The sequence below is a fragment of the Elephantulus edwardii genome, unplaced genomic scaffold, assembly GCF_000299155.1.
Source record: "Elephantulus edwardii isolate Elephantulus edwardi_28Jun2011 unplaced genomic scaffold, EleEdw1.0 scaffold00233, whole genome shotgun sequence".
In the NCBI taxonomy this organism is placed as follows: Eukaryota; Metazoa; Chordata; class Mammalia; order Macroscelidea; family Macroscelididae; genus Elephantulus; species Elephantulus edwardii.
The window spans coordinates 4,508,202-4,519,219 of NW_006399983.1; the positions used below are offsets into that span (position 1 = coordinate 4,508,202).

Sequence of the window (11,018 nt, forward strand, 5' to 3'; positions counted from 1 at the left end):
AAAAGAATACAGTGCTAACACTCACTTTTCCAGATTTTAAATCATGGCAGTGTTACCTTATTCTGTTCAGACAACAGTTTAGTCTATCTATAGGTTTCACATGAGTACAATAAAGTGTTCTGGAATTTCCATTCTTTTCTGTATTTGCCACAAATTGTTATTATCCACAGTCAACTGCCTCTGCATAGTGTCAGTAACATACAAACATCTATTTGGTATTCTCTACTTTCAGTCAAAACCCATCTGATATTAGCAATGATATCCCTCATTCCATGGCCTCTTCTGAATTGCACTTGAATTTCTACAAGCTTCCCAGTTCTTTGCTTCATTTGTTCCAATGCAGTGTTCAGTATTTATTTTCCACATTTCATAATTTCCTCCCAACTTCCATGTCAGTCCTGTTTTATAACAGTGGTATTATAAAGTATTTGTCCTTCTGTGACAGAGATATTTCACACAGCATACTGTCCTCCAGGGTCACCCATGTTGTGTAATATTTTATGAGTTCCTTGTTTTCCAGTACCACATAATATTCCATCTTTTGAGTCTACTATAGTTTTTCTAGCCATTAATTTGTTGATGGGCTCTTGGCTTGCTTCTATTTCTTTGCTGTTGTGAATAATGCAGCAATAAACATAGGTGTGCATATATCTGTTTGGGTGGTAGTTCTGGGTTTTTTAGGGTATATTCCCAGCAGTGGAACTGCTGAGTCAAATAATATTTCTATTTCCAACTCTTTGAGAAAATGCCATATTGCCTTCCCACAGTGATTGCACCATTCTTCAATCCCACCACCAGTGAATAAGGGTTCCAATTTTTCCATAACCTTGCCAGCATCTGTTGCTTGTCTGTCAATCCATCTTGATGGAGGTCTTCCTCTCTTTCACTGAACCTCCACTCTTCCTAGAATGATATCCTTTCCAAGGAATAGCTTCTCCTAACAATAGGTCCAAAGTAAGAGAAACAAAGCTTTACCATCCTTGCCTCCAAGGAACATTCAGTTGCACCTTTTCCAAGACATATCTGTTCATTTTTTAGGCAGTCCATGGAATATTCAGTACTCTTCTCCAGCACCCACAACTCAAAGATACCAATTCTTCTGTCATCCTTATTTATTCACTGTTCAGCTTTCATATGCATAACAAGTGCATGAATCAGGTGCACCTTAGTCATCAAATTGACATCACTCCTCTTCAGTATTTTGGAGAGGTCCCTGACAGCAGACTTACCCAAAGCAATATGTTCTCCTTATTTTCTGACTCCTGGTATCAAGGGGGTTGATCGTGGATGGAAGGAAGATGAAATCATTTACAGTTTCAATTCTTTCTCCAACTATCATGATGTTTCCCATTGGCCCAGTGGTGAGAACCTGTTTCCTTGATGTTAAGATGCAGTCCATGTTGAAGGCTCTAGTCTTTACTGTATGCCAATTAAAATTCCAGAAAGCTAGAAGAAGAAAAATAATCTGTCCTATTTTAGGTAAACTGTACAAAATTTCTAACTGATGCCTGAGTTATTGGCCTAGATACAACTTAAAACTCAACTCATTGCCAAGCATTTGGAACTGAGTCATAGCTCACTCTTCTGTGAGTTTCTGGAAGCTGTAAACCACATAGGTGGAGACAGGCCAGCTTACTCTCAACGAGCTTCTGGTGTATTCAAATTGCTAGCAAGGCATCTTTGGGTTAGCAGTAAAATCACTGTGCACTCCACCAAAAATGAAATATAGTAGTCCGAAGCACAGTCTCAAGATCATGAAAAAGGAAAGATGACTCTGATTGTTTAGATTTGTCTCATCACAGCTCTTTTATAGATAGATAGATAGATAGATAGATAGATAGATAGATAGATAGATAGATATTTTAACAAAAGTTTACAGAAAACTTAGATTTCCATTCATTGTTGCACATCTTCCTCCCTACCCACACCCAGTTCAATTCTCTGTTTAAAAAGATTCTTTCATTGTTGCACCGTTTCCTCCCTTCCTGCTCCCACCCCCTCAGTCCACCTTGTTATGGACCTCTCATTCTGGCCTGTTGTCATGCAAATATCCAATCATATATTTCTTTTAGACAGTTCTTTCCCTCATCTATTTTAATGTAGTGTTCATTATTTATCCCCTCTTTTCTTAGGTTTCCCCCAACCCCGACATCAGTCCTGTTTTATGCAGTATACGTCCTTTTATGACTGAGTTATTTCACTCAGCAGAATGTCCTCCAGGGTCACCCATTTTGTATAATATTTTATGCGTTCCCTGTTTTTCAATGCAGCATAGTATTTCATTGTGTGAATATACCACAGCTTCTCTATCCATTCATTTGCTGATGGGTCATCACAGCTTTCTATCTTTGTCCAAGACGTACATTCCCTTATTCTAATGGCAATTAGAAGAATATTCTGCCATGATAGAACTTGATAGAACAACTTAAACCCAAGTTTCTTTTCTTTTTTTGGAAGAGGAACTTGTAAACTTTTATTCAAATCACAATTAAAAAAGAAAAAAAGCAATACAATGTGTATGTACAAAACACAATGTATAAGAATAATAAATGTATTTAAAAAGGAGTAAAAAGTGAGCTACTTCTGTATGATAAATTATTAGTAGGCACTTAAGGAACACGTAGTTAATTTAATTATCTTATCAGCAAAGACAGGGAGCATTAGTCACCTAGTGGCAAGAAGTTGTGCTGCAATCCCAAACATCCATGGTTCAAATTCTCTAACTGCTCCATGGGAGAAGAATGAGCAATCTCCTCCCATGAGATTAACTGGTATGGGTTGATTCTGACTCGATGATATACACAACAACAACAGCAGTGGCAAAAAGGAAGTTAGTATTGACTTCAATTTAGAGAAGAGGAAGTAGCATTTGAATATTAAATAACTTGTCCAAAAATAGATAATTGGTGAGTAACATGTTCAAGATCTGAACTCAATCTTTTGATTTCCAATCTAGATATATTTCCATAAGCAACTCTTAAAGCTTCTTTTCATGTATACTATTCCTATTGTCCTGCTAGGCCCTCTTCTCTCCATTCCATTTCTGAGAATGCACCCACTTTTAGTCCTCCTGTCTTGGTGAATGTTCAAAACTGGTTCAGAGGGAAGAAAAGCAAAGAACTTTGCTCACCTGAGATGAAGCTTGGAGAAGTGAGCCTCCAGAGTCCTGGTCTCTGATGAGCCTTTCCTCAGGTTGGGCAAGAAGCTGGGGAGCAGTTATTACTAAAGTGAGAAACAGGAAGTTTTAAGAATTTAGATGTCCTACTCAGCCACTCTCCAGAGGGCACTGATTAAAAAAAAAACAAACTTGACAAATTACAACGGAAAGCTGTTTTTCCATTCTCCTACAGCATATTACACGACAATTTCAAGTTTTGTACTTGCACCACTAACAAAATCCAACTCTCTTCAACTTTCCAAACAGTCTCACCCAAATATTCTCTCCCCTACCTGCTCAAATCCAAAATCCAAATGGTCTAATGTAGTTATAAAGTGGCTTAAAATACAGACTTTGAATCTGTCAATCAGGGTGATTTGTGGACACTGACCTTGATTCCAAATTTCCCAGAGACACGTCAGTCTGAACACATTGTTTTCAACTTGGACAACCAGAACTCCTGATTTTCTCCAAGAAGCACCTCCCCACCCTGCCCTCAACACCACCATGAATAAAAACTGGTCCCCACCTAATTCCGGCTCCGTGAGAGATTCTTCTTTGACAGCATGGGTCAGGTGTTCCCCAGGCCCTAAGGCTGAATTCTGAAGTCCCAGCTCCTGAGGCACCACTTCAGGACAGGCCTCTGTCTCCCTCATGTGGCAGTGTGCAGATTCCACCTTCTCAGGTAAGGTTACCTTTCCCAGAACCTGGTTGCTGATCTAAAGACCATATGTTACCAGTTACTGAAGAATGTCAGCTCAAGATTTCGGAAAACAAAGCAAATCTTTTACAACAGATTTTATGACAGTCCTTAGGAACAAGTCATGGGGAAGAAGCAAGGCAGCTTAATTTGCTTATCCAGTAGAAACCACTTGTGGAAATACCACAAGAGAGGCCCACTGCTGACACTGAACCAGGCCTTCAAGATCTATAAGTCGGGCTACAATACTGGGTTTCAACTGGACAGTCTGGACCAATTAAAACTTTTGTGTTTCAACAATACAAATTTTCAAGTATAGAGTTAAAATGAGAAGAGAGGTTTTATCTTCAATTCCTAATAGCTAAAATGTATTGACAGTCACAAACACATCCCTGCTCACAATCACAAACAAAAGCATACCTGGTGCCAGTGAGAGAATAGCATCGCTTTTTACGGTTTTGTTAGCCATAATCATTACAAAAAGCAGACTAGCATACCTTTAGCCATGGTGTCACTGAATGAGTTTAAACCACCAACCTTTTGATTGATTAGTTGTTGTTTGTTGTTTTGTACAACATCTAGTCAGAAGTGACCCACAGCTGACCCTCCAATAGGTTTTCAGAGGTAGTAAACTGCACGGGAGGAGAGTGCCCATCTTCCTCCCACAGAGCAGCTGGTGGATTCAAATACATGTTTTTGGATTGTCAGTACAGCTCCTTACCACTAAGCTACAGAGTTCCCTGGGTAGTAGTAAACCATTTGCACCACTCAGGGACCTGACAGGCACACAGAGCCATAGATGAGGCAGGAGGCTACCCCAACAGGACTCAGATCCCAGTACTCTGCTTACCCACTGCCATAGTCTCTGTGGGTCGCCCTTCAAGCTCTCCACTAGCGTCACAGCCTCCTCTCCACTGCTGGGACGCTGTGTGCGCACCCACATCTGGATCTCCCCAGGCAGGATGGTCAGGAACTGCTCCAACATGAGGAGCTCCAGGATCTGCTCTTTGCTGTGAAGCTCTGGCTGCAGCCACTGGAAACAGAGCTTCCGAAGTTGCCTTAGGGTCTCGTGGGGCCCAGACAGCACCTGGTACTGAAAGCGTCTGAAAAGCTGCCGGGCAGCTTCAGGGCTGGAGAGTTCCCCTTGAGAAGCATCTGATCCAGGGAGTCGAGGGTCCTCTGCCTTTGCCAGTGGTGGCACCTGGACCAGGGCCTGTCCCAGCTCAAATGGCATTATCAGGCTTACCAACTTCGTTCACGTCAGCTAAGTTCTGAATGAAACAGTTCTCTGGGAAGGATCACGTCTTCACAAAGACTCTTGCAGAGACACTGGGGAAGGAAGGAGATTCAGTGAACAACACGACTGTGTGAACAACAGCACAGAAAACAACACGATTTTAGAAACAAATTCACCTGCCCGCTGAGAAACCTTGGACTCAACCATCAATCTCTGAAATTGCCCAAGGATTGACAAGAAGAAAAACAGGTGTTACTGAGACAGCTGGTTGGTTTCTCGGAGGTAATCACTGAATCTTTCTCTCAAGACATTACTGAGTACACTCAACTTTCCACCTCTAAGTAAACAGCAGAGGGCTTTAACTGTTTATACCACCCAGGGGCTCCATGTATGCACTCTTCTAACTGAAAGCAATGTAAGTTTGTAGCCACCAACACTGTACCTAAACTGTCACCATTGCTCTACCACCCACTTTATAACATTCTCACTTGGCCTTCAAATGTCCACATTAAGTACAAGTGTGCTCATGAAACATTTCCACTACAGGTTTCCAGATACATAAATCTTCTGCAACTAAATCTCTGTCCATTTACAGATTGAAAAGTAAAGTTGGACAAAGACATCGGTGCCCTAGATATAAAGTCTCAGGATAAAATGATCAGATGCTTCTAAAAAAAAAAAAGATGAGGCTAAAGAGAACAAACCATCCCTTTCCAAAAGGTGCAATGAAATTCCCAAATGGCTCCTTTTAGTGCCATGATGAAAAGATGTCTCTTTGGGAAGTGATGATAAGCCTGTCACACTGTTCTATCCTTGGGCTCAAAGGATGTTTGGAACAAATACTGTCTATCTGAAAACACACCTATTCCATTGAACTAAGTAACCACTGTTTTTTGGCTAATGTTCTCAAAATTTCCAAGGCAGAGAGAAGATAAAATACTAAATAGTAAAGCTAATATTAAGAAGATTTTTCTTTTAAGGGAGATCTGATGGCCCAGTGGTAAGGATCTATACTGCCAACCTGAAAGCACACAGTTCAGTCTCTCAGCTGCCCTGCGGGAGAAAGATGGACACAATCTCTTTCCATGCGATTTACTGCCTCTGAAACCCCACTGAAGGGTTGATTCTGACTCGGTAGTTTGTTTCCAACTCAATAGTGCATAACAGTAAGGTTTTAAAAAAGACCATGCACTATTTCTAGTTCATTATCTATATGCCTGTATTTTTAGTATTGGGCTACTAAGTTAATCCTTATTAGAAAGAAGCTGCCTCTAATATAAATATCAGATCTACTTTCTTCCATAATACTAACTATTGTTGTTGTTGCTATGTGCCATTGAGTCGCTTGTGACTCATAATGACCCTATGTACAACAGCCCTAAACCCTGCTCTATCCCTTGCCAATCTTATTGACTCTGACATGCCTATCCCCATTACCCCAGCAACGGAATCAATCCATCTCATTGAGGGTCTTCCTCTCCTGTGCTGTCCCTCTACCTTCCCAAGTATGACATCCCTCTCCAAGGACTGATCTCGCCTTGCAACATGTCCAAAGTATGTCGTATGGAGCTTCAGAATCCTTGCCTCCAAGGAGAATTCTGGCCTAAAAAATACGTTACAGGGAGAGTCACTTGCCTAGATGGCTTCATCAGAGATTGAGGTAATACACTTAGTAGCTGGGGGGGGGGGGTGTTTATGAATATGAGAAATAATTTCTTCATCTTTACCACTTTCCCCAACCAATTAAGTCTAAATCAGAAAATAACTTAAAACTGTAAAAATAAAAAAGCAAGTTCTTTCAAACATTAAGAAAGGAAGAGAATAGTAAAAAGGATTAATTTACTATTAGAAATTTCTTTGTGAACCTGAGCAAGACTTGGTCTTAGAAAGGAAACTCACTTATTATTTATACAACATCCCATGTGCTTGGATGACATATATTACACGCTCATCAAATATTGAGAGGAGAATTAATTTTTTGGTCAATGTGAGAGTAAGTAGTATTATATCGACTAGCCAGCCCATCCACTAAAATATACACATTTTGATGCTGTTTTGAGGAAAGTCACTTGCAAGTCTGGTTTAATCAGGAATTGGGGTAATACTCTTTGAATTAGCTGCTTTTTATAGTGAGGTCTGACAAGCCAGCCATGTTTTCATCTCTACCATGTGAGCTGATCAATTTATTCAATATCAGAATATAATTTAAACTGTAAAAATTGTAACTTGGGGAGCTCTGGTGGCCTAGTAGCAAGAAACTGCACTGTAATCCCAGAGGTACACGGTTCAAATTCACCAGATGTTCTGCTGGGGAAAGAGGGGCAATCTCCTGTACCAGTCAGATCAGATCTGATGGCACACACACAAAATAATAAAAGAAAAAATAAAAAAAAATTTTTAAAAATTGTGAGTTGGGGCAAGACAGTTGACTATATAGACCTGGAAACCAATCCCTCTCCAAGGTGACAGTTACAGATGGCAATCTGGAAATCCTGAAATTTAATGAAAGCAGCAAAGAGGACATGGAGATACTGACTGAAGGAAAATACCAATCAAAAGGCTGATTAGAGGAAAAGAAGGAAGAGATAATCATGAAAGAACCAGGACCTGCATCCACATGGAGTCCTGCAGAGAGTGAGGACTGCAGAGAGGTACCAAGGACCAAATGACACCAGAAAAGGCAAAGGAGTGACATGCCCACCCTTTCCACTATTTGCCCACAGGGATCAACAAAGCGAACTTCCATCTGACCAGATAGGGTTCCTCCTGCCCCAAATCAGCTCCTCAGGAGATCAGGCTTAGGCCATCTGGCCCTGGAACAGCCCACACTGGCTTGATGATTCAGAGGCCCTGGTGGCCAGAGTACACTTGGCCTGGCAGTCCTGGTGACCCACATTACCAGGTACCCCATCAATCACCACGGCCCAAGCTCTACTACCCATGCCTCGTGGCCCAATACATCTATCATTGTGTGGTAGCAAGCTATTTCAATTATTGTCAAATTTAGGAGCCCTACACTCTTGGCACCAGCAGTCAGGAAATCAAAAAGTGTATCGCGATGGGAAAGTCTGTTGTTAGGGACCGCTCTAAAGTACTCAGGAGCAACAGTGTCTCTCTGGAGACTAAGGTGCACCTGATACAGGCCATGGTCTTTGCAATCGCTTGTTATGCATCAGGGAGTTGGACAATGACTAGGGAGGACAGAAGGAGAGTGGATGCTTTTGAGCTGTGGTGCTGGAGAAGAGTACTGAATGTACCATGGACTGCCAGGAAAACAAACACATTCATCTTGGAGAGGATTAAACCAAGCTACTCCTTGGAGGCAAGGATTCTGGGGCTTCGTCTGACATACTTTGGACACGTTGCCAGGAGGGACGGGTCCTTAGAGAGGGACATCATGCTTGGGAGGGTTGAGGGACAGCGCAGGAGGGGAAGACCCTCTATGAGATGGATTGACTCGGTGACTGGGGTAATCGGGATGGGCGTGTCAGAGGCAGTGCGGTTGGCGCAGGATAGAGCAGGGTTTAGGGCTGTTGTGCATAGGGTCGTTATGAGTCGCAAACAACTCGACGGCGCATAACAACAACAACAAATTCATGACTTAATAATAAGGATGTCAGTTTAAAGACTAAGGCATGCCTGATTCAATCTGTGGTATTTTCAATTGCTTCCTATGCTTCTGAAAGTTAGACAATGAATAAGGATGACAAGAAGAAAAATTGATACCTCCAGGTTGTGGTGTTAGAGAAGAGTATTCAATATCTCATAGCCTGCCAAAGGAACAAACAAATCTGACATGGAGGAAGAAACATCACCTCACATGGTCCAGTCAGGTGGTCAGGATGGGTCAGTCCTTGGAGAGAGACATTATATTGAAAAAAAGTGGAAAGTCAGCAAGTAAGAGTCCAGCCCAATTTCTGTCAACCAAGGCCACATTTTCCAACTACTAGTCTTCCTTCTTCATTTCTAACTTTCACATTCTAGTCACCAGTTATTAATGCATCTTGATTACATGTTCAATCAATTTCAGACTGTAAAAGTTTGTAAAGCCCTCAATTTCTTTGTCCTGGCTTTGGTGGTAGGTGCATGTATTTTAATAATATTTGTATTAGCAAGTTTTCTTTGTATGTGTATAGATAGTAACCTATAATTCAAGCCCTGTACTTCAGGATAGATCCTGAAACGTACTTTTTTACTATGAATTGATACCATCCCTCTTCAATTTGTCATTTTTAGCATGACTGATTCAAAATGGTCAATACCAGTCCATCTCAGGTCACAAATGCTTAGGATCTTGATCTTTGCTTTCCATTTCATTTTTTACAACTTTCAATTTTCCTACATTCATACTTTGTACATTCCATATTCCAATTATTAACATATGTTTGCAACTATTTCTCATTTTTTAGTGCCTTCCATTCTGAGGGACTCTACTTCTAGTTCTATATCTGATAATGTTTCTCTGTAATTCATAACGTTTTGAAGGCCTGTTACTTCAGAAGTGGACTGCAAGTCTTGCTTCTTAATCTGTCTCAGTCTGAAACCTGTCCACCATGGATGACCTGGCTAGTATTTACATGAAAGTCAGCTCAGTACAGTAATCTAACAGACAAGTGCTGTACCCATAAGACTAAATTATAAAACAAGCAAGCATACAAATCTCAAGCAAACATGCACTCCATGGGAAACAGGAAAAAACAACAACAACCCATAAATGATGGTTATATACAAAGACCTCACCCAAAAGCCTACACAGGAATCAGACTGTTACATCTGTGATAAGAGTTCATAGAGAAGCTCAATATCAGCATCAAGAACAAGGCCAGAAGTTGACTGTGGGACAGACCATCAACTACTTATATGAAGTTCAAACTAAACTTAATAAACAATATTTCCTCTTGTCCACAAGAACCAAAATATGACCTTGTGGGTTTCTCAACTAAATTTTAAAACCATTTCAAGAATAGATTTGATACACTGAACACTAATGATAAAAGATCAGGGAGGTTGTGGGATGAAATCAAGGATATCATCCGTGGAGAAAGGAAAGGTTATTACAAGGACAGGAGGGGGAAAAAGACCAACATGGATGTCAGAAGAGACTCTGAGACTTGCATTAGAAAATAGAGGGGGGAAAAAAGAATATAGATAGGCAAAAATAACGTCAAGAAATACTGAAGAGAGTTGAACAGATGATTTCAAAGGGCAGCTCAAGTGGACAAAGCAAGTATCATAATGAAATGTGCAGAGCTGGGCTTAGGAAAAAACCAAAAGGGAACAAAATGTATAGCATTTCTTAAACTGGTAAAAAAATAGGAACAAATTCAAGTTTCCAGTTGAAATATTAAAGGATTCCATAGGCAAAATCTTGAATGATGCAGGAATCATCAGTAGAGACTAGAAGGAATATACACAGAGTCACTACCAAAAAGGACTGGGTAACACCAAAGCACTGCAGGAAGTGGCATATGATCAAGAACCAAGAAGAATTCAAGGTGCACTGAAGATACTGCCCCAAAATAAGGCACCAGAAATTGAAAGAATATAAACTGACATATTTTCAACAAGTACATGCAGCCCTAGTTGTGACACTAGCCTATGCCAAGAATCAACTACTGGTCAATTGAATGGAGGAGATACCTATTTGTTCTCATTCCTCCTCCCCCCACCCCCCCCAAAAAAAAGGTGATCTGATAGAATATGGAAATTATTGCACAATATTATCATGATCACATGTAAGTAAAATCCTATTGAAGACTATTCTAAAATGGCTACAACAGTACATCCACAAGGAACTATGAGAAATTCAAGCTGGATTCAGAAGAGGCCATTACATAAGGGATATCACTGATGTTATCAAATGAATCTTGGCTGAAAGCAGAGAACATCAGAAAGATGTTAATTTGTACTTACTGACCATGCAA

The 11,018-nt window shown here is 40.6% G+C and overlaps 1 protein-coding gene across 1 annotated transcript in view; it reads right to left on the bottom strand.

Moving 5' to 3' along the window:
- Positions 1-5,091, bottom strand: part of LOC102847406 (zinc finger protein 18-like) — a 22,101-nt gene extending 17,010 nt beyond the window's left edge. The window contains exons 1-3 of the mRNA XM_006898583.1: positions 4,708-5,091; positions 3,687-3,876; positions 3,131-3,222 (exon numbers count right to left, since the gene is read on the bottom strand). Of these exons, the coding sequence (XP_006898645.1) occupies positions 3,131-3,222; positions 3,687-3,876; positions 4,708-5,091 (666 nt within the window). The remainder of the gene's footprint in view (positions 1-3,130; positions 3,223-3,686; positions 3,877-4,707) is intronic.
- Between the last annotated feature and the right edge of the window lie 5,927 nt (positions 5,092-11,018).